The sequence below is a fragment of the Choristoneura fumiferana genome, chromosome 30 (assembly GCF_025370935.1).
Source record: "Choristoneura fumiferana chromosome 30, NRCan_CFum_1, whole genome shotgun sequence".
Taxonomy (NCBI): Eukaryota; Metazoa; Arthropoda; class Insecta; order Lepidoptera; family Tortricidae; genus Choristoneura; species Choristoneura fumiferana.
The window spans coordinates 8,380,682-8,405,446 of NC_133501.1; the positions used below are offsets into that span (position 1 = coordinate 8,380,682).

The window sequence follows — 24,765 nt, forward strand, 5'->3', positions numbered from 1 at the left end:
AAATTAACGCTCGTGACCGTACCTAATAAAATGCTACTATTTGAGTGTGGTGAGGTGGCTACATTCAGGGAAAATTTAGAAAATATTACTACACAGTCCAGGAAAAATCGAGGAATAGTCAAAAACTCAAGAAAGTCGGGAAAATCCAAAAATTCCAGGAAATCTCAGGAAATAAATGCAAACATAAATCATACAGTATTCCATTTTATTGTTCATGTAACAGCATTGGCAAGGCTTCCAACGTGGCTCGTAGCTCGCGAGGCATGGTGGCTGCGCGCGCGCTGATGAAGAAGCGGAGGGTGGTGCGGAGGGGCGCGGGGAAGGACGGCGCGGGGAGGGCGGCCGCCAGCACGGCGTAGCAGCCCGGGAGGTGCCAGCGGATAGGGCTCTTCTCTTCAGACTGAAAGTTAAATGCAAATTCTAAAATTAGTACCTCCTACCACCCAGCGGCTTTTATATAGGACTTGCCTATTGTAATTTGACATCGAGCTCTCAAGTGACAAAGTTTCATGTTCATTAAGGGGATCTCATGCCCCAATGACCTTTGATCTGAATTCCTTAGTTTTCTAATGATTTTTGTGGTTTATTATATTAACAACAACGGCTTTAAGCAATATAGTATCCCATATTTACTTCAAAGTTCATTGTTTTCGAGATATTTGGCATCAAAGTTGAACAATTTTAGGCCAAAAAACTGGTTTTCTGGCCATAACTTTTGTGTTAATTAGTTTCAAATGAAAACCCTCGACCAGTTTTTAGAGACGTCAAAGGCGAACCCAAATATGTAGATCTCGTTTATGTTAGATCTTCCACGTCAATAGAGATACGAAATAATGTTTTTTTCAGACAGTTTAAAAAAATCATACAAAATTAAGTTTTTTTTTTTAAATCCGGTAGACAAAAATGGAGATAAAAGATTGGAGAACTGATAGCCGTTAGACTTATGATCCTATTTGTAGTGTAAAAGTATAGGAGATACGATTCAAAACTTGACAAAAATCGATGAAAACCTCAGGTATAGCCTTCTAGCCGTTAGGCTGCGTTTCTACCGGAGATGTGCGAGAATGTGTTTTTCATGAACCAATAGAAACGCTTCATTTACAGTACGATTACTTGGAGTTGACACTTGACAGATGGGCGTGCCTTCAGTCAATTTTCAACTTTGAGGTCATACAAATAAAATAGTTTTTACATAATCTGTAAACGTGAGTAGCGGCATACTAAAAATGGCTTTATTTGTATGACGTCAAACTTGAAAATTGACTGAAGGCACGCCCATCTGTCAAGTGTTAACTCGAATTAATCAAACTGTACCTATACTCGCTCCGCACAGCTGAATCCAGTGAATTTTGAGATCAAAAAGTAAATTTTTTCAACATAGTCTTAACATAATAATACAGTACGTAACGCAAAAGCGTTCGCGCCAAGTCGAGAAAAATAAAGACACGACCGTACCATACTTTTCTCGAAGCCATTCAGTTTATTTTCAACATTTCGCTTTATTTAGAAAAAAAAGTGAAAAATTCGACTTAAAAGAATTTTGCTGTATATGTGTGTAAAAAAATCGAAGCAATCTATATAAATAAAAATGAATCGTAAAATGTGTTGCTAACCGCAAAACTCGGGAACGACTGATCCGATTTCGCTAATTCTTTTTTTGTTGTGTTCATTACTGTCAGGAGAAGGTTTTATGGAAGAAAATACAGAAAAAAACAACGGGGGCGAAGCCGCGGGCAACAGCTAGTATTGAAAAAAAAATTGGCAAATCGCTGAAAAATTCTCAAAACTTGGGGGGAAAAGTAGAAAAATTGGGGAAAAACGAAAAAAAAAAACCTGAAAAATCAGAAACTACTGCCAATCTCAGAACCGCTGGTCTCACCTTGATCAGCGCTAGCCCCCTCAGCAGCCTCTCGGCCAGCGGCCAGGACTGCGCCGGGCGCCGCGCGGCCGCCTCCAGTGTTCGCGAGAGCAGCGCCTGCGCCGCCGCGCGCGCGCCCGCGCTGGAGAGGGACAGTCCCGCCACGGACAGTGTGTAGTTCACGTACTGGGTGAGAAGGTCTTCGGGGTCCTTTATTGACTGGAAAAATTGTTTGTTATAAATAAAATAAAAATGATTTATTTCAAGCAATTTAACACGTACTAATTGATAGTAATGAAAATGAGAGATAAGTGTGCTGCAACTGGATTGGTCTAAGAACCGAACCTACTTGAAAAGATCTTCACCGGTCTGATAACAGAATGATTCCTATTTTATAATAAATTTCGTATATTAAAAAAATATATTAGAAAGGGATTTGCTGCGGGGAGCTGGCGCTGCCAAGAGCGCAGTCAGCGGTATCGGCAATTTTTGATAAAATATTAGTTTTTCTTTTACAAATATACAATTTTACTCGCAAATGTGACGAAAAACATTGTATGTCGCACGGGCGGTACTAGAATTACGAACATCGACTCATTCTAATAGACTCTCGTTCGTAATTCCTTATTTACCGCCCTTAAGACACAATGTACTATTAAAAGCCGCTGAACTAATGTTGTTCAGTTTGAGGAGTATGATCTATGTTTTAATTATTTGCTCATATTACAGGCCACACCTGGTATATATATACTGTGATTTTTACTGACCTCTATATGCGCCTCGATTACCTCCGCAGCCTTGGGCCCGAGCTTCTCAAAATTGACCAACGTCGGCTCCCTGAGGAACTGTTCCACTTCGTTTTTGATCTCATCCGCGCCTGAAATGGAAAACATGACGTCACTAATGTTGGACACACACAAAACAGTATCTTGCCTTTTATATTATTCTCAAGTAAGCCGTGGTGGCCTAGTGGTTTGACTTATCGCCTCTCCAGCAGAACGTCGTGGGTTCAAACCCCGGCTCGCACCTCTGAGTTTTTCGAAATTCATGTGCGGAATTACATTTGATATTTACCACGAGCTTTGCGGTGAAGGAAAACATCGTGAGAAAAACCTGCACAAACCTGCAAAGCAATTCAATGGTGCGTGTGGAGTTCCTAATCCGCACTGGGCCCGCGTGGGAACTATGGCCCAAGCCCTCTTGTTCTGAGAGGCCTGTGCCCAGCAGTGGGACGTATATAGGTTGGGATGATGATGATGATGATGATTATTCTCAAATATTTCATTCGCCAGATTGTTTTATTTCCCAACTCTAAAGTTTCTCCGAAACCTTTGTAGACGCACCCAATTAAGACAGGTTAAGTTCGTTTTATGAAAGTTCCAAAAATAAATATGGTTTTAGTTAAATTTGTGAGTTGGGAAATGAAAAAGTTTGGCAAATTAAACGTTCGGAAATAATATTTCGGCAAAAAGAGGGAGCCGCACAAAACAAAAGAATCAATTAAGTATTTAGTGTAGCTGGTTGCCATTGTTCACTTCTTAAAAGTATGATTTATGGGGTACAAATCCTAATATGTTTTTTTTTATTGCCCGAGATACTAAGCTAGACCCGATGATGGGAGTTGACTGCACACCGAACTTGCTCACTTTTTCGTTGGCTGTTTTACGGTGCCACTCTTTAATACATCACAACATCACCCAGAACTGGAACGACTGGTGTCAAAATATCGAGCTAAGTTTTGGGAAAACGAGTTTGTTCCCAGGATTTTTGGATTTCTAGCTAATCTCCCTGACTTTCCCTGACCACCTTGAGCCTCCCTGACTTTTCCCTGACTTTCCAGAAAGTGGACACCCTGACTAAAAGTTAGTTGTGACAGTTTAAAGGCAATTTCTTCATGGCTCTCCTAAGCATGCTCAAATTCAAATTCAAAATTCAACGGAATTTCTCATAGCAAAAATCAAACATCAAAGGGATTGAACATAAGTTTTATCGACTATTCCAGTTATCGATGTTATCGAATCGACTCTTCTTGTTATCGCCTTGTAAAAAACGATTGACAAATGGATTAAAAAACATCCATTACTTATTTACAATGAAGATTCTTCAACGATATACTGCTCTAAATGTAATGTTAATTTAAAGCTATATTTTAATTATAACTGTGAATTCTCTTTATTAAAAACAAACATAATAAAACATAATTACACTATAGGTAGAAAATTTGGCCTAAATCGCCGTCAATGGGCAAGGTGCCCAGAAGGCTGGCCGTATTTCCTCGTTGTATAGCGATACTTATACGCTGTGCGAAATAGTGGCCAGCCCTCTGGTCGCCCGAGGCCTCTATTAGGCGCGTCGACAAATCTTTATATAGCCGACGCGCACTTGGCCCCCAAGGCCCCCAATTGTAACTAACTTAAAAAGCGCTATTTTAAAAGTACCTACTATTTCCTGTTTTATTAATTACTGAAATATTTATCGACAGTCGATAAAACTTATGTTCAATTCCTTTGACGTTTGATTTTTGCTATGAGAAATTCCGCTCCTTGCTGATGTCTCCTGGGTAACGGGACGGAATAACATACTCGTACAATAAATAGTTGATTGACCAGCCTCGATGAGTCCCTGAGAAGGATCTTGAGAGATGGACACATAAACTGATCCTATAAGGGTTCGGTTTTTTCCTTTTGTGGTATGGAACCTTAAACAACAGAAAAGTATAACTGCGGCTGGGAATCGAACTCGCTATCCTTATATATATTTACGACTAGTGTTTACCCGCTACTTTGCGCGTGTATCATTAGTTACGGCAGTTGAATTGAAATTCTGGGATTTTACACGGCAGTTGAATTGAAATTCTGGGATTTTACAAAATTCTCGTGGGAATTACATCGTGGTCTATTGCTCTAAGCCCAGCGATTGTTATGTCGAGATTTTATCCCTATCCCGTGGGAATATCGAAATAAAGGTTCTCTATCGTTGGCCCGGATTTCATACGCCATAATGTATCGTTTTCCATAATTTTCATTTGCCATAGAGTAATTTATTTCTGAAATGGTATTTTCTTCTGAGTTGATATTAATCTGTCATCTCCCAGGATAACAGGATCAAAGGAATTTGGGCACAAATTTGTGCCTCTGGGAGAGGACAGGTTAAACTTACCTAACCTACTGTATTCTATATGATGACATTTCGAAAAATCCTGTAAACAGCACGGTTCCATATATTTTATGGCAAACGTTGGTGTGGCAAGTGAAATTCGGGCAAGTAATAAAACAATAATAGGTATACGCGAAATAAAAAGTAGCCTATGCGTTATTCCAGATGTCCAGCTACACAACAAATTTTTCCAAATCCGTCCAGCCGTTTTAGCGTGAAGTAGTAACAAACATACACTTTATAATAATTTTATGTTGTTATTCTGTCACGTGACTTAGGAGACATCAGTGATACACTTCCTTGTAGCATGTTTAGGAGATGACAGATGAGTGAGCCACGAAAGAATTGCCCTAAAACCGTCAGAACTCCTAACTTTTAGTGGATTTGTACCACATAAAGTAAATTAAATATATAACGAATAAATTTCATTTCATATAAAATCATACTTTTAATAAGTGATCCAGGAGACGTTACCATGGCAACCAGCTGCGCTGAAAAGTTGATTGACCCAATTGTTTAATTTGTCGCCAGCCAAAAAAAATAAGAACCGGTGGCCTGAATCAAAAGGTTTTGTAGGTGGTAGGACCTTGTGCAAGGTCCGCCCGGATTGCTACCACCATCTTGCTCGCTAATCCTGCCGTGAAGAGCAGTGCTTGCACTGTTGTATTTCGGCGTGGAGAGTAAGACAACCGATGAAATTACTGGCACTTGAGGTATCCCTAACGTGACCATTTATTTTTTGATTCAGAACGGGACATTAGTTTATTTAGGTCAATTAACAGGTAGTCAATAAAAAAAAAAACACTTTTAAAAGACATTTATTTAGAAAAGGTTAACTGTTATTATATTACAAATGAAAAAAATATTCAAAATGTTTAGTTATATTTATCAGAGGAACAAATTTGCTTTAACATAGCTGGTGATGCTTTTAAGTAAAGAATGAACACTGAACTTGGCACGTTTTTTTTATGCCCACCTGTGTATGTTTAGTTATCAACATCGCCTTTAGAACTGAATTTTCGCGCAATTATTGGAAACGGGACAATTTCGCGTCCCGGTTTTCATTTTGGGGACACCGGGACTCGTAATCAAAAAAAGGGACAGTCCCGTTTTAAAACGGGACGTCAGGTCACGTTAGGTATCCCATCTTAGGCCTCTAGGTTGGCAACGCATCTCCAATCCCCCTGGTGCTGCAGGTGTCTATGGGCGGTGGTGATCTATTACCGTCAGGAGTCCCACTTGCTCGTTTGCCATCCAGTCGAATACAAAAAAAGTGTTTGTGTTACCTGATGTGTCAAGGGTGATGTTGCTGATGTTAGTAGCGTCGTTGAGAGCCCCGAGGGTGGTGTTTGCGCTGTGCTGCGCGTCTTCGGTGGCGCTGTCTTCTGTGTTCTCGCCTTCCGACTCCTCAGACTCTGTTGCTGCAAAATAAGTTTATGTTAAACATTTCATTTTTTAACAACAAGAGTTGATCAACTTTTTTGTACCTCGTTGCCAAGGTGACGTCCCCTGGACAACTCTTAACCATGATTTTATTTATTCTGTGGTTAAAGTTCATGGAGCGTACGTTTTTCTCGTAGTTACAAGCCCATTATTTTATAATAATAAATTCATTTATTTCGGGCAACTTAGCCCATACAATAAATAACTTACAGACTAACATACATATTTATAGTCAATAATATTTAAAACTAATTTGGTGACAAAACGGCGTGACCCCGTTGAGTCACCGTCCCCGACGTCGCATTTATAAATATCGTTATGGACAACCCCTGTTAAAGTTTCTAGACGACAGCGAACCCCTACCTCGACCCCCCCCCCGCCCCCCAAAGAAGTAATGAAATTGACTGTTGGAGAAACTTAAGTTTATTTTTATTTCAATCATCATTATAGTATAATGTTTATTATTTATTTCAATAAAAGGTAACAAATATAGGTAAGAATCATCTTGCCAACGAAAATACAAACTGAAACAAACAACAACAAATAACAAACAAATAAGTAACAAATTTGGAGTTTAAATAAAAAATACAAAAATACTCCAAAAACCAATCTTAATCATCTTGCCAGTCTTGCAGCCACCATCACGTAAACCTTGTCGCGAACCCCCTACCGTCGAATAGCGAACCCCTAGGGGTTCGCGTACCCCACTTTGAGAAACCCTGATCTAAGCAGTATAACAGTTTTTTTTAAGCAACTCTGTCACTCTAGTCTCTTTGATAACGTGGCAAAGTAACAAACAGGGAAAAGTACTACAACTAAGTACGTAACACACGTAAAACGTACCTACGCAACATGTATAGGGCCGACGTAAAATTTACTTTTTTTTTTATTCGACTGGATGGCAAACGAGCAAGTGGGTCTCCTGATGGTAAGAGATCACCACCGCCCATAGACACCTGCAACACCAGGGGGGTTGCAGTTGCGTTGCCAACCTAATTAAAAAAAAAAAAGTTCTTCGTATAGCTGTGTGTGTAATCGTTCACTTCAACTCTCGTTTAATATGTTTTATCATACCTTCGTCATCATCACCGTCCTCGTCGTCATCATCGTCCTCCCCGTCGCCGTCGTCGTCGCTGAGCTCCCCCGCGGCGCCCAGCTGATCCCGCATACTCTTTTTACTCGCAGCGTTGCCTGCAAGCCAAACGTTACTGCTATGACTAGGATGTTGATGGGGGATTTAAAAAAAAGTGTAGTTTTTGTTTCAAAATTCCGAAAGAGTGTGACGTCTGTCGACGAAAAATAGATGTCGCTAGTGCTGCTTAAGTAGCATAGTAGAAATAAGCAACCTGATATGTATGCATAGGAAAAAATCGTGTCTAGATTCCTGTCCAGCAGTGTGTAGGTTATAGAAAGAAAGAAAGAAAAGAAAGAAAGAAGACATTTATTCACTTACACAGAAGACACACATATACAGCAAAATTAACACAAATAAATAAAAAATTACAGAAAAACACATGAAAACATTAAATACAATATACACAATGTTGTGTGTCCCCGCGAAAGTGAAACGGTCCGCTGACTCAGCATATGCTGAAGCGTTAAACGCTGCAGCGCTGATTTTCTGCCAGAACCGTCTGTGACTCACGGAACGATACACAAATATAATAAATAAATAAACCACTTATCTATACATACACAAAATAAACTTAGAATAGCTATACTGCTGGTCTCTTTTTCTGGTTTTACTGTGCATCCATGTTTCAATTTGTTTTTTATGAGTCAGTTTTGTGACGCCCATACAGTGTGTGAAAAAAAAGTCACAAAACTAACGTATTTTTTTTTTTTATTCGATTGGATGGCAAACGAGCAGGTGGGTCTCCTGATGGTAAGAGATCACCACCGCCCATAGACACCTGCAACACCAGGGGGATTGCAGATGCGTTGCCAACCTAGAGGCCTAAGATGGGAAACCTCAAGTGCCAGTAAATTTCACCGGCTGTATTTGTTTTGGCACACTATCTGAATAGATTGTGCTCTTGATTCTAAGTAGGAAATCCATACTAATATTACAAATGCGAAAGTGTGTATGTGTATGTTTGTCCGTCTTTCACGTCGAAACGGAGCCACGGATCGACGTGATTTTTGGCATAGAGATAGTTTATGGGCCAGAGAGTGTCATAGGCTACTTTTTATCCTGGAAAAATGCATAGTTCCCGATGGAAAAGCGCGCGATAACCGAAATCCACGCGGGCGGAGCCGCGGGCAAAAGCTAGTACTATATAAATAAAAATGAATCGTAAAATGTGTTGCTAAGCGCAAAACTCGGGAACGGCTGGACCGATTTCACTAATTTCTTTTTTGTTGTGTTCGTTATTGTAAGGAGAAGGTTTTATTGAAGAAAATTTAGAAAAAATACAACGGGGGCGGAGCCGCGGGCAAAAGCTAGTACTATATAAATATAAAACCGAGTCCGCCAATTTCGCGTTATGCCTAGAGCTTTAAAAAGAGATTGGCATATTGATATTTAGACCGATTGCGTATTAGTTCATGAGCGTAATAGGCGAATTGAAATTTAGCTTTAGTGCGAATTAGCTCAAGGGCGAGACAGATATACTGAGCTTTAGTTTATAAGCGAGGCAGGCGAGTTTAGGTTTAGTATGTTTTAAGAGCGTTTATACCTGCTGAGCTGGCAACGTAGCATTTTTGTTAGTTTTTCTCGATTATTCCATAAAAGCCGTGGTGGCCTAGTGGTTTGACCTATCGCTTCTCAAGCAGAGGGTCGTGGGTTCAAACCCCGGCTCGCACCTCTGAGTTTTTCGAAATTCATGTGCGGAGTTACATTTGAAATTTACCACGAGCTTTGCGGTGAAGGAAAACATCGTGAGGAAACCTGCACAAACCTGCGAAGCAATTCAATGGTGTGTGTGAAGTCCCCAATCCGCACTGGGCCCGCGTGGGAACTATGGCCCAAGCCCTCTTGTTCTGAGAGGAGGCCTGTGCCCAGCAGTGGGACGTATATAGGCTGGGATGATGGGATGATTCCATAAAAATTGAACGAAAATTAAAAATGTGGTCTGTAACTGTTCTACATAAGTCAATGTGCCTACTGCAATAATTATTCGTGAGAGACTCTTATTTTCTTTAAAAACCGTTAATAAACATTAGTTCGTTTTTCTATCACGAATAATTATTGCAGTAGACACATTAACTTATATATTAAGAACAGTTTTAACAGACCACGTTTTTAATTTTCATTCAATTTTTATGAAATGATCGAGAAAAACTAACAAAAATGCTACGTTGCCAGCGCAGCAGGTATAATAAGGTAATTCCTTCATGCTCATCTCTTAAACCTACTAATAGAATACATTGTATTTTTTTCTAACAAAGTGTATCACTAATTTATTGAATCAGGCGTTACTTTGCGGAGGTCCATATCAATGAACTAAAATAATTTCCTTGCTCACCCGCGACCTTAAAAAAACGCGCTTAAGGTCGCGGGTGAGCAAGGAAATTATTTTAGTTAAGTGTATCACTGACGTCTCCTGGGTTACGGAACAGAATAACAACACTTAAAAGTTAATTGACCCATCCATAGTATAGAGACACCACTGTTTTGTACTGACCGAGACTGTTGCCTGCTAGCACGACGCGTGACAATCTGTCAGCGCTGTCAGGCAAGTCTGTAATGGCGGCGACCAGTTCTTTGCAAGCTTCTTTTCCTATCTCGTTGTGACTGAGGTCTAAACACTGAAAAAAAAACATTTTTCAATGTAAATCAGTTTTTAAAGGAGTTGGTTAAAAATAGAGGCAAGTGGAAGAAAAAAACGGGAGGATTTTGCCCAGCTGTGGAACACATTATAAGGTAATTAAAAAAAAAGTAAAATAATTTTTAATTTTAAAAAGCCGTGGTGGCCTAGTGGTTTGACCTATCGCCTCTCAAGCAGAGGATCGTGGGTTCAAACCCCGGCTCGCACCTTGAGTTTTTCGAAATTCATGTGCGGAATTACATTTGAAATTTGAATTGGAATTTGGTGAAGGAAAACATCGTGAGGAAGCCTGCACAAACCTGCGAAGCAATTTAATGGTGCGTGTGAAGTTCCCAATCCGCACTGGGCCCGCGTGGGAACTATGACCCAAGGCCTCTTGTTCTTAGAGGAGGCATGTGCCCAGCAGTGGGACGTATATAGGCTGGGATGGGATGGGGATTATTAATTTTAATATAATGCAATACATTGCTGCTCGAAAATAATCTAAAATTAATCGTTAGCTAATGCTAAACTTAAAATTTATTACAATATCGCATCACAGCACTAAAACCAACGTCTGGTTACCATTTTTTTGCGTAGAATATATGGGTCTATCAACTTTTTCGTGCAGTGCCATGGTAACGTCTCCTGGGTCACTTATTAAAAGTATGATTTTATGGGGTACAAATTCACTAAAAGTTAGGGAGTTGTGACAGTTCCAAGGCAATGAGGGCTATCGCGTATGAATTCGCCGCTAGAGGCGCTAGTGTAGCTTGAGGTCTCCGAAATGTCAAATCTCATAGTTTTTGGGTGAGCTACGCGGGTTTATTTATAATTAGAATATTTTTGTGGATTACCTGAAATTAATTTTGGCAATTATGCGTTACGAGACAATTAATGTCTGTGTTTTGAGACAGTTTTGTCTTTCGGAAACTTTTGTCCTCCCTTTTTTTCCGAACAAAACGGGACTACGCAACACTGTGGTTGCTCGATATTTTTATGGTACCTACTTACGGTTTTAAGGTGTATTAAATATGATTTTAATCTAAATATATAATAGCCCGTAATAACAGACTTTGAAAGCCATACTTAAAAACCACACTCAACAGTGGCGCCATCTAAAACAAAAACCGATAGCCCTCATTCCTTCGTAGCTCATCTCCGAAGCATGCTAGTATTATACATTCCAAGCATTCTTCTAAGGAAGTGTATGACTGGTGTCTCCTGGGTCACGAGACAGAATAACAACAGTATTGATTGATTCAGAACGGGACATTAGTTTATTTAGCTCAATTAACAGGTAGCCAATGAAAAAAAAAACACTTTTAAAAGACATTTATTTAGAAAAGGTTAACTGTTACAAATGAAAAAAAAAATATTCAAAATGTTTAGTTATATTTATCAGAGGAGCAAATTTGCTTTAACATAGCTGGTGATGCTTTTAAGTAAAGAATGAACACTGAACTTGGCAAGTTTTTTTTATGCCCACCTTAGTTATATCGAAAATACAAACTGAGACATGGATGCACAGAAAAAACAGAAAAAGAGACCAGCGCAGGCAATCGAACCCAGGTCCTCAGCAATCCGTGCTGCGTGCTATAACCCCTACACCACCGCTGGACAGGAATCTAGACACGTTTTAAAACGGGACGTCAGGTCACGTTATGTATAAATGGTGTTTATAATAGCCCACCTCTATTAGCAGTTCGTTGTCTTTGAAAGCCTTGGCCAGGGTCCTAGCTCCTGTACTCTTCAGCAGGCAGTCACCAAAGTTGATCGCTTTCAGATTTTTTAATCTGCAACAAAAATCCTACTAATATTGTAAATGCGAAAGTTTGTGTGTATGTTAGTTGCTCCTTCACGCCGAAATGGCTGGACGGAAACAAAAGAAAACATAGGCTACTTTTTATTCCGATATTCCCACGGGTTAGGGATAAAATCTCGAAACAACAACAGTTGCTGTTTGTGTTTTTTTTCAATTATTATTTCTTCCAACGTGTTTTTTCTGTGTATCGAATGTGTCCCCCTTCTTCTTCTCTTTTAAAATATGGCTTTTCTGTCCTAATTAATAGGACAATTTCGCCAGTGTCAAAGTACTCTCTTTGAGAGGACGTTGTACGGTGATTGTAGTTTTTGCAACTTGATAGTAAAATTCCAGAAACCACGCGGAGACAACTTGCGCATTAAAAAATGCCAGACACGAGAGCAATATAGAATTTTGTGATCACTGTTCACTGTTAAGGTTAATCGCCGCATAAAACACTATCAAAATTATACTTCAACTAGCCAAAGAAACAGGTTTTGCAGGTGGTAGGACCTTGTGCAAGGTCCGCCCGGATTGCTACCACCATCTTGCTCGCTAATCCTGCCGTGAAGCAGCAGTGCTTGCACTGTTGTGTTTCGGTGTGGAGAGTAAGACAGCCGGTGAAATCACTGGCACTTGAGGTATCCCATCTTAGGCCTCTAGGTTGGCAACGCATCTGCAATACCCCTGGTGTTGCAGGTGTTTATGGCGGTGGTGATCTCTCACCATCAGGAGACCCACTGCTCGTTTGCCATCCAGTCGAATAAAAAAAAAAAAAAACAGAAATAGCAAAATAAAATTAGATATTGTCAACATCCGCCATGTTCGAATGCTACAAATCGAATCCCCATCGCATTGCTTGACAAGGGAATTTACTATGACACTGTGATAACCATACCCCGGGACTTTCGGGGCACGAATGATGACATTAGCCAAAGAGTAGGTATCGAGTTAAAAAACAGAGTGCACTCTAGCTGGTTTCTACCTAATGAATAATAATCATCTAGAAAACAAATACATGATATTTAAAACACAAAAAATATTAAATTTTCGTAAGATGAAATCGTTCGAAAAGATTTTTAATGAATTGAAGTTTAAATAAGACGATCAGATGGCCTAGTGGTTAGAGAACCTGACTACGAAGCTTGAGGTCCCGGGTTCGATTCCCGTGTCGGGGCAGATATTTGTATGAAAAATACGAATGTTTGTTCTCGGGTCTTGGGTGTTTAATATGTATTTAAGTATGTATCTATTTATATAATTATATTTATCCGTTGCTTAGTACCCATAACACAAGCTTTGCTAAGCTTACTTTGGGACAAGCTCAATTGCTGTCCCGTGATATTTATTTATTTATTTATAAATAAGAATTTTGGCTGTAGCACGCTAAACATGAAGAACGAATTGTTACAAGGCAATGAAGCAGAATTGCGATCGCAGACACATCGTGCATCAATTGATTCCGTCAAGAAATTTAAATATGCACCTATTACAACTGCCGACGTAGAAAAATCATTCAGTGGGTTAAAATGGATATTTACAGCAAGACGCCGCTGCTGAACTGTTCCAAATTTAGAAAAGATATTAATAATTTATTTCGAAAATCATATCAACTACTTACGTTTTTTTATTATTATCTCATAACAAAAGCCTTCGTACTTAAACCTAAAGTACTTACTAGTATAGTTTACAATTCCCAGTGAGGTAATTATTCATTAGGCATAATCATGTTTTGTCAGAATAACCTATCTATTAATGTCTTCTCTTTGGCAAATCGTTCGTGCCCCGAAAGTCCCTGTGGGTCAGGAATCAAATGGTTCGACTCTAAGGGGCTGTTTCGCCATCCATTGATTAGTGTTAACTGACGGTTAAATGTGATGCCGTCTCTATTTGTTTTGTTCGAATAGACGGAGACGGTATCACATTTAACCGTCAGTTAACACTAATCAATGGATGGTGAAACAGCCCCTAAATCTGGCCGTCTTACCTCGGCAACGCGTTAGCGACGGCGGCAGCACCCTTCGGCCCGATGGTGTTGTCGTTCAAATTGAGGCAGCTTAACTGTGGGTTCTCTTTGAAGGCCTCCGAAAGCGCCGTTATACCGACGTGGTAGATACCATTCTGGGGCATGGCCACTTCTTCTAGCGAACCCATTTTCTGTAACAGATTTTTAAGATTTAAGACGACCGGATGGCTAAGTGGTTAGAGAACCTGACTATGAAGCTTGAGGTCCCGGGTTCGAATCCCGGCCGGGGCAGATATTTGTGTGAATAACACTAATGTTTGTTCTCGGGCCTTGGATGTTTAATATGTATTTAAGTATGTATTTATCTATATAAGTATGTTTATCCGTTGCCTAGTATCCATAGTACAAGCTTTGCTTAGTTTGGGACTAGGTCAATTGGTGTCAAGTGTCCCATGATATTTATTTATTTATTTATTTAAGATTGATTTATTTGCCAACATGAACAATACAGGATAGGCACACAGAATACAAATAAACAATAAACTAATAAAAAATGCGTTTGCCAGTCCCTTGCACTGTGTGGCAAAAGGAACAGGCTCAGCTTATGCTGCGCTTGCTCAGAAGCTGCCAGCGCTGGTTTTCAGCCTGCCCCCGTTGACAGGCTAGCTAGAATGGCTTATTTTAGCTTCAGTTTAGCTGGGTTTCTTAAAGAGTCCACGAACCCCTTAGGGGTCCGTAGCATGTGTATCACGGTTCCGCAGTAGGTCAGTCTGTAAACATATTTACCAGGAAATTTCCAAAAATATTTTTGACAGGGGTCCGTGGAATTGTTAAAATGGTAAAACCCTAACATAGAACAATAAGACGACGGGAAAGCCAAGTGGTTATAGCACATGGCTACAACATTTATAACAAAGAGTTGTTGAAACCCCCCAAAACTTTATATCGTGCGATGCCATCTTCAGGAAAAAGAGGGAACTATCCTTTTTCTAGTAGTTGCAACAGCTCTCTATAGATATGCAAAGTTTACATGTTGTGGCGGCCTGCTCGACCGCCACAACCTAAGTCCGCGCGCCTGCGCAATGCAGCGGACGGTTGTGCAGCAACCGAAAATCAACAGAGCTGTCCGATCTCCTAGCAAGAGAAAAACCTCATACAAATTTGCTTTAAATATTTTATTTGTTGTACATATATCTAATTGTAAATAAATTGTAAATAGAGCATTGAATCTTTTCTACCGACACGACAACCTTTTACCACAGTATGTCATCAATTTGACGTAAACTAATTAAGTCCATAAAGGTGCAGTATTTATTTGATACAAAACGTCACTTAATAAATACGATGATTGATGGACGGTCGCCAGTGTTCGGAAATCGTCGTGAACAGCCAACTGTCTTTTTCCGAAGATCCATGTGCAATCTTTATCGCCGGGTACTGTAATTAAATAAATAATTTAGGCAGCGTCACCTCAAACACTTTTGCAAGAGCTGTGGCGCCGTCGTTTTCCAGCCGATTCCTGCCCGCTATGAACACACGCAACTTCGGAGGCCTAGAGGAGAGCGCCTTCGCTAATAGCCGGGCTCCCGTGATGCCCAGACCGTTGTTGTTCAGACGGAGCTCCTGACGGACAAACATATTAAATAAATAAGTAAATCTGTTTAAAAAAAATATACCTCGTTGTGTTTCTTGCCGGATTCTTCTCAACAGAGGTTTTTCCGAACCGGTGGTAGATTTTTTTTCACATTCATAAGTGCTTGTTATAGCCTAAATTGAATAAAGATATTTTGACTTTGGCTTTGATGGTGAGTGCTCACCTCCAGCTCGGAGCAGACTTCGCTCTGCAGCAGCTTGGCGAGGCCCTCCACCCCGATGGGGCCGAACGCGTTGTCGCTCAGATCCAGCACTTTGAGGCGGGCGCCGGCCGCTATCATACCGTCACCCAGGGCTTTCTAGAAATACGGCAAAATTACAATTTAATGTCTTAAACTTTCGTGATATTCACTCATAGTCAAAATACCACGCACAGGACTTATCACGCTAACACACACGAGTAATATTTACCTCGACGTTTCGGCAACATTACAATGGCCGTGGTCACGAGTAGACTGAAGTGTGGGGTGTTGTGTGTCGGTGTGATGGGGTGACAAATAAAAATGACCAAGTGCGGGTAGTTCGTGATACGAGTGCCGGTACTATTAGTGATCAAGTGCGGGTAGTTCGAAGGACTCGCGCTGCTAGGCAGACTTGACACCCCACACTTCAGTCTACTTGTGACCACGGCCACTGTAATGTTGCCGAAACGTCGAGGTAAATATTACTCGTGGTTGTTAGCGTGATAAATCCTGTGCGTGGTATTTGAAAATTACAATTTAAACATATCATACATATAGGGTTCCTTACCCTGTACAATGTTTTAAGAACAGTTCAGGTAATAAGTTTTTGCCAAAAATACTAACTATAGTTAACATCACTGGGGCTATAGGAACCAAGATTATCGCGAAAAACTGACTGTTATCGCGAAAAATTGACTTTTAGACGCAGACACGAGATTTTTTTAAACTTTTGATACAACTAATACACCAAAACAAAACTGAACTCAAACGAAAGAAAGAATAAGAGAGAAGAAAGTGAAAAACTTTATATGGCTGAATTATCCAGAGACTTAGTTTCGGTACAAGGGAGAGTGTAATGTGTCTGAGGTTGACATAATCAACCCCCTGTTTCACGATCCACTGATTAAATTTATTTGACGGATAAATGTGATGCTGTCTCTGTTGGTTTTGCTCGAATAGACGGAGACGGCATCAATTTATCCGTCAAATAAAATTAATCAGTGGGTGGTGAAACAGCCCCTTAGTGTACTTAAGGCTCGTTGTATGAGACTATGCCCACATTCTTAACCAACCGTCGCTGTCGCGTGCCATGCATGCGCGTTACATTCCGTGCCTGAAACGTTCCCATTACGGTCATAGTATGATACTGTGTATTAGGTATATATGTACCTCTAGATAAAAAAGAGATGCAGCAAACTCTTCCAACTCACCAAAGCAGGTGGTATTTCCGTTTTCATCCGCCCCGTGAACATGTCGGACCAGCGGGCCACCTTGAGCTCCGGGTGGGACTCCAGGGCCTTCGCTATGGCCTCGGCCGCAGCCACCCCCAGGGTGTTCCCCGTCAGCGTGAGATAGTAGAGGTCTGGGCATGCTGATATAGCTGCTATGATGTCTTTGGCTGTAATAAATTTAATTTGGTGTTTGTAATACAATCTAGTGAATAATGTTTTGCTATTGTATTTTTTTTTATCTTTATTTATTATAGAACTTTGATCAATAGGTCAGCGTTTCCCATTTGCCGGTACCGGCCCATGAAAATAAAATACCGGGTCGCAACATGATTGTCTGGAAGAGATCGCTTTTAAGCGATAAGACCGCCTACTGTCTACCCTGATTTTGTGTTTATATTAGGTTTTTAACGGAACTTCGCCTCCGCCTCCGTTACTGCGGAAGTTTCGCCTCCGCTTTTTTTTTTGCAGAGTTATAATAATAATATAATAATATAATAAGGGATAAGTCCGCCTTTGTACAAGTATCTTAAAGTTTGTCAGTAATGTTTTGTTAATTTTCTTTTGTACAATAAAGAGTTTACATACATACATACATACATACATAATAATAATAATCATATTTATTCAGACTTTTCAATCCATGTTGTTAGTAATACATAATCACTTATTGACTAATGTTATGTTATAACGGAGGTTTATTTCTCATCTCATTATCATCGGCGCGCAGCGGGAACGCGGTCGGGGTGGGGGCGGGCGTATGTCAAATAACCCACGTCAAGAATCAACCTGTCTCGTTGCTTGGATACATTTGTGTAGGTAGTTAGGTATATGAGACTTAGAACATTATAAGACAGTCATTAGCCGCAAAGTATAGGCCCGAGGGCCACAGGTTCCACTGTACAGGAACCTCTCCAGTCATAAGTATTAAGTTGAAGATATATAAAAGCATTACCTTACTTGTAAACCATGGAATATGATATATCATCAGCACCTGGTGCCGTACTCCTTCCGTTTAATCAAATTATTAAGCTCGGACATAGTGATTGGCTTTCCTAATGTTATATTACAATCATTCTCCAACATCGGTTGAGGTTCCTGCACTGTGTCTGGTGTTAAAGACTGAAGAAGTTGTGCTGCTTGAAGTAGGGCCACATGCTGCCTACCACTGCTTTATTGTAACCATAATGTTTTTCATTGACAATCAACCCCGGATTGTCCCGCAAGCTTCGCGGACTTAGGAGGGATCAACTCCGACTGCAGGTCGGAGCTCTTACTGGACACGCCTTGCTAAACAAGCATTAACATAATATTTCTAGGTGTTACAGACAGCCCCCTGAGCAGAGCATGCATGGAGACAGAAGAGACAGCCACTCGCATCCTTCTGGAATGCTCTGGTGTGGCGAACTACAGGGCACTACACCTCGGATCACCGGGGTCTGCTAGGCTTCCTCCAGGAGCTGGCATGAATAGTGCCTACAGCCTAATCACGCAAAATAGGCGCACTTAGACGTCGAGTTACGGAAAACAGCCCGCTCATACCTATACCTATAACCATAGTGTTTGTACAGGTCTTAAAATATACTCCCCGGCAAAAAATTTGGCCCACTACATACAGAGCTACCGATTACTGCATTTGAAGGCCAGATTTTATGCCACTCAGTACCTATATAATAGTGTCAGTCACTGAACCCTGGTAGGGTATAGCAAGAAACATTTTATATATTTATAAACTGTTGTACAGTTGAGTGTAAAAATATGAACTAATTCATTACCTCATCTCAGCCTATATACGTCCCATAGCTGGACACAGGCCTCCTCTCAGAAGAAGAGGGCTTGGGCCATAGTTCCCACGCGGGCTCAGTGCGGATTGGCAACTTCACACACACAATTGAATCGCTTTGCAGGTTTGTGCAGGTTTCCTCACGATGTATTCCTTGTGGTAAATTTCTAATGTAATTCCGCACATGAATTTCGCACAACCCTCTGCTTGAGAGGCGATAGGTCACTAGGCCACCACAGCTTCCACGGCTTATGAACTTATTCAAAGATTTAAACAAAAGTACCACAAGCACTTATTCCGATGCAATAAGGCTCTAGTAACATATTTTTGAATGGTTCAAATAGATACTTATTTTTGCACTTGATTGTACATGCAATTCTATGATTAAAAGTATAACAAACACTGTATTTGAAGAACGCAAAATAAAACAAAATAAAAGGCACAGTCAGATCTATTATAATAATCATTTATTTTGAACTAAAATAATTTCCTTGCTCACCCGCGACCTTACGATAGCTAAGCTTAATAGGTAGGTAGGTAGGAAGGTTTATAGGTGGTGATAGATGGGTTTGTGTGATTTGTGTGTGTTCTTACAGTGTGGAGGTGGAGGAACTGCATGAACACGCATATTTTGCATAAGCTTAGCTATCGTAAGGTCGCGGGTGAGCAAGGAAATTATTTTAGTTCATTGATATGGACCTCCGCAAAGTAACGCCTGATTCAATAAATTAATCATTTATTTTATTTGATTTTTTAGATACAGTGGTGGCCATATAATTAAGAACGATTTGAAGTTCCAGATTATTTTTAACTAAATCATGTCATGTGTAGTCGTGGGTCCTTCTTAGAAGTAACTAGTTACGTTATGAAATAGCCACATGAATAGAGCAAACGGGATTTAGAATAAAGAATAAAATTACTGTCATTTTTTTACAAATTTTGTTTTTATTCTCTTTAGTAACAAATTCAAATAGTAATGAAGCTGGACAAATAATTAAGAACGATTCTTTAACTGTTCGAAAGTTTTTTATTTGAAACTTAGATTAACTAAATCACACTAACGTGAAGTTTGTACAGAAAAAAAAGCAATGTAATACATTTTAACTAAATTAATAGTTAGTAGCATGTCCACGGCTTTTTATTACTGCCTTACACCGGCGAGGCATTGAATCTATCAATTTTTGACATTTCGCAAGAGAGATAGAGTTCCATTCTTCTAAGAATACGTCATACAGTTCTCTTAAATTGCCACACTGTCGATTTGAAACTTTTTCTTGACTTCGCACCAAAGATGCTCTATTGGGTTAAGATCGGGGCTGTTGGCTGGCCAATCTAAGACAGAAACTGATTGCGATGTGAGAGTATGCTTGGGATCATTGTCGTGCTGGAATGTCCAAATAACCGGAAGCACGCCTTCAGCATATGGTAACATTGTTTCTAACAGTATGTTTTTGTATTGAAATTGATCCATGTTTCGTTCTATCAGCCTAACAGGTCCAACACCATGTCCAGAAAACATCCCCAAATTTTTACATTTCCCCCGTCATGCTTTAAAGTTACTTTTGTGTACTTTGGGTCGAATGCTTTATTTGGAGGCCGTTTTACATATCGTTTGCCATCAGAACATACCCTATTTATTTTTGTCTCGTCAGAAAAAATAACGTTTTTCCACTGTCTGACTGTCCAGTTTACATATCTTCTTGCAAATGCAAGCCGGGCTTGCCTATGACACCGTTTCAACATAGGCACCTTCCTTGCTATCCTTCCGTGCAACTTTTCTTCTACCAAACGCATTCGAATACTGCGTGCCAAGATTGCTGAAGGGTTGTTTTCGCCAAAATATTCTTTCTCAACTCATTAGACCCTTTAAAAGAATTTGTTTGCCAAACGAACGATATTTCGATTATCTCGACGAGATGACTTTCTTGTCTAGGTACACGCGGAACATTTGAAGTAGTGTGATACGTAGCAAAATGCTTTATGGCGTGGAAAACCATAGTTTTTGAACATTGCAGATGATCGGCTATGTGTTTATACGACCAATTCTTGTCGCGAAGTTTTAGTATTACTTTTCTTGTAGATTTATCACAACTTTTATTTTCCCCATTGTTTTTATATGAAGCAATCGCCTTAAAGACTTTTGCGGCACTAAATGGCGCCAAAATTATTCAAATAATAACCTAAAACCACAAAGCGGCGGTCCGTTCTCTATTTAAATTTGAATAAAAAATAAACTATTCAGCGTTCTTAATTATATGACCAGCCAGTAAGTAGTAATACTAGGTTTAGATGTAATATATAAGTTTATCTATTTATTTTTTAGCCAATTATATGTATAAATGAATTTACCGCTAGTAAGGAAAAGTTTTACGATACCGAGAGAATTACAAAAATATACATACAGTTAGTAACACTTCTCAGTTTGAAAAAATCTTCTCTATAAAAAATCGTTCTTAATTATATGACCACAACTGTATATAATCATAACAAATAGAATTTAAACCAAACAAAATTAATAAGAATCAAAGTCAATTATAAACAATATGCATTCAGTAAATAGAAATATCATGTCCAATGTGTGTTTGTGATGCTTTTATGCCTAAAGTACTGTGATGAAAGTTGGTATGAATAGTTGGATATCCTAAGGACATAGGACAAAACCTTCTTTGTCTGTGTGCAAGCGTTCGATAGGTTTTATTGCGACGATAACGACGAAAGGTAGGTTCGCGCGCCAATTTCTTATTATAACAAAAACACGTGATGTGAAAAAAAGAGGTTACTTTGTAAACAATAATGTTAATAAAGTATCTAAATGAAGTATGTGCAGTTACTTAACAACCTTCAGCGCAGCATAGTGGAGTTATCGCGTCGCATTTCTTAAAAAACTAATGCTAGCTTGCTTACCATCTTTTTCGGTATCCAATTTTAATGATCTCCCAGTAAAATCAACACCACTTTGTGTCTTGTTCGTCTCGTTTAAAGCTGTAGCGAACGTTTTCAAATCAAATGTAGCCATTTCGCCTTTGATTTTATCAATAAATAAGTTAAAAATTCATAAAATATTCGTACACAAGCAAAAGCAAATTCATCAACCAAACCAACGGATATTTTTTAATTTTTTTGACAAGTTGACACAAGGTCTAGGGTTACCAGCTACCACAGAAGTCAAGCCGTTTATTTTTCCCCTAAAGTCATTTATTTTACAACGTTTGCGACAATCTAGCGACAATACAATAACACCAACACATAGTAAGCAGTAAAGAAAAAACAGGATAATTAGAACAACTGGTCTAAAAATTAATCGCCAATTCAAATACGGAAATACGGGAATGGCCCATCAAGTGAAGAATAAAAGATGTGGATCTATTTTGGGTACCCTGCCACCGGTAGATTTTTTGGACAACGTTTTATATTTTGTTAATATTTTATACTATTGCTACCTAGGCCAAATAATCACTCACAACGACCAGACTACTAAAGAAATTAACAAAAGAATCACAAATGGATGGAAGAAGTACTGGTCGTTGAGAAAAGTTTTGAAATCCAAGGAACTGAACTTATCATTAAAAAGAAAAGTATACAACACTGCGTCCTGCCAGTTATTACAAACGGCTGCGAAATATAGTCTCTAACTAAGCATCACAGGGCTAAGCTGGCACGTTGCCAAAGAGCCATGGAGAGAAGCATGATGGGAATAAAAAAAGCTGGACAAAATCAAAAGTACAGTAATAAGAAGGAAAACGAGAGTTAAAGACATTACTGAGCAAATAGACCAACAAAAATGGAGATGGGTGGGACACATGATCAGGGATCCACAAGAGAAATGGAGCAAGATTGTCTCGGATTGGTACCCGAGACGGCAAGCGCTGCCGTGGACGTCAACAGACGAGATGGGAGGACGATCTAAAACTAACAGCTAGACACCACTGGAGAAGAGTAGCACGCGACAGAACCGAATGGAAAAGGTTGGAGGAGGCCTATGCCAATAGGCACGCTGAACTAGGAGACATTCTTTAACCAGTTTTTATAAATTTATTATCATTTTCTCATGCTTGTGGTTCAGAATAAAGGGTTTTACGATTATTATTATTATATTTTATACGCATATCTTAGTACATTTTCGGTTTCATTATCTTAAGACATGTAGGTAACCAACCCTTTTTCTGCAAATAAATGTTATCTTTTCTTATCTTAAGTTCTTTTTTGAGTATTGTTGTTCAAATATTTAGTTTCTACGTTATATACAAATAAACTACAAATGAAGATCGTTCAAACTATGCAGTATTTGTTTTTATAAGTATAGATTCAAGAAGTAAGAATTTTTTTATTTCATAAAACGTCTATGACAGAACAGATGATTATTACAATGTAAACAAGAAAAGAAAGAAAGAAAAGAACAAATTTATTTGCAAAAATTCACCACACCACGAAAAATATAAATACGCCACGAATCCCACTTATCACACTAATATTATAAATGCGAAAGTTTGTATGTCTGTTTGTTTTTTTGTTGGTTTTATGTTTGTTACTTCATCACTTATAAACCATTGAACCGATTTCGATGAGATTCGGTATACAGATAGATTGAGTCCCGGAGAAGAATATGGAGTAGTTTTTATCCCAGAAAATTGGATAGTTCCCGCGGGATAGTGATAAACAAATGCTACGCGGACGAAGTCGCGGGTAACGGCTAGTAAACAATAAGTCAGGAATTGTAATTGCGTTAGAAAAACGGCCTTGCGTGTCCTAGTAGGCTGGGCTTATACACCGTGTTCTGTGCGTCATCTGACATTGCATCACGCGCGCAAATGAATCCCTGTTTTGTTTTGAAATTTAACCAATCATCAAGCACGTTAATTGCAACCTCAAACATGGTTTGTATATCAATCATAAGTTGTTTTAGTTTAGTAAAGTATGGCCCCTTTTGTGTGGAATTTGTTCCGAGTTACGCTTCTTGACTTATTATTGTGTTAGGATTCTTTTATAGATTTGTGTATTATATTATTTAAAGCAATGTATTGTAGCTTCCACTATCTATTTTAATTTTTAAACTCACTTTTTGTCTGTCCCTGACTGAATGCTCCTCTCATCCACTCAAAGGTTGACTGGTAGAGATCCCTTAAAGGAATAAGTTCGCCTTTGTACATGTATTTCATTGTTTGTCATCTGTGTTTGTTTACTTATTTTGTACAATAAAGAGTTTACATACATACATACTTATTATATTCGTAATAATTACGTTACAAATTAAAACAAAATGATAGGTAAGTACAATTTTGTTGTTTTAGTAAAAAACTAAGTGAGGGCTATCTTTTTTGTTTGCCAAATTTTGTTAAAAAAATCATTGACTTACTTTTTGGTCCCTTTTCAAAGAAATCAATCGCTCAATTTATTTAAAAAGGTCATTTATTGCCATAAGGCATAGTAATACAATTAAACACATAATAGAAACAGAAAATAAATCTCAAAACCACAATAACAATACACAACAACAATAACAATTTTTAACAATTTTTAACCAATACCCACAAAAAAGAACCCTCCAGATTGAGGGAAAATTTTCAAGCTGGTAGCTTTTGGAAACAGTGGTGTTGCATACATACTACTACTACATACTATAAATTTGCATACAAACTTTTTATTTATAAACAAACAAATAATATATACAATAATCAACAGAAATAAATAAAAATAGAACTAAACCTAACTGACTCTAATTATATAAATCTATATACTTATCTATATTTACAAATATCACCCAAGTCGGGCAGGGTGCCCATAAGGCTGGCTGCGTTTCCTCGTTGTATGGCAATGCCAATACGTTGACCGAGGAAAGAGCCAGCCCTATAGTCGCCAGTGGAACGGACGGGCAAGCTCTTTTTAAAAAAAATTAAAACGAACTAAGTACTTATAGTTTTGCCTTTCATACAATTTTCTTGAAG

At 39.0% G+C, this 24,765-nt stretch overlaps 1 protein-coding gene across 1 annotated transcript; it reads right to left on the reverse strand.

Annotated features, from left to right (window-relative positions):
• Positions 1-188: 188 nt before the first annotated feature.
• Positions 189-21,953, reverse strand: LOC141444689 (uncharacterized). Its single transcript, XM_074110280.1, has 12 exons — positions 21,728-21,953; positions 17,023-17,210; positions 15,794-15,928; positions 15,447-15,599; positions 13,998-14,167; positions 11,900-12,002; positions 10,084-10,207; positions 7,532-7,648; positions 6,301-6,435; positions 2,626-2,735; positions 1,880-2,077; positions 189-400 (listed from the first exon to the last, which is right to left on the reverse strand). The coding sequence occupies exons 1-12, from the start codon at positions 21,837-21,839 to the stop codon at positions 206-208; spliced, it is 1,740 nt and encodes a 579-aa protein (XP_073966381.1). The 5' UTR covers positions 21,840-21,953; the 3' UTR covers positions 189-205.
• Between the last annotated feature and the right edge of the window lie 2,812 nt (positions 21,954-24,765).

Excerpts from the sequence above, each read along its gene's own strand:
- LOC141444689 (XM_074110280.1), bottom strand. The coding sequence starts at position 21,839 with ATGGCTACATTTGATTTGAAAACGTTCGCTACAGCTTTAAACGAGACG. Across the intron at positions 17,211-21,727 it reads ATTGGATACCGAAAAAGATG|CCAAAGACATCATAGCAGCT; the intron begins GTAAGCAAGCTA and ends AATTTATTACAG. Across the intron at positions 12,003-13,997 it reads GTCGCTAACGCGTTGCCGAG|ATTAAAAAATCTGAAAGCGA; the intron begins GTAAGACGGCCA and ends TTTTTGTTGCAG.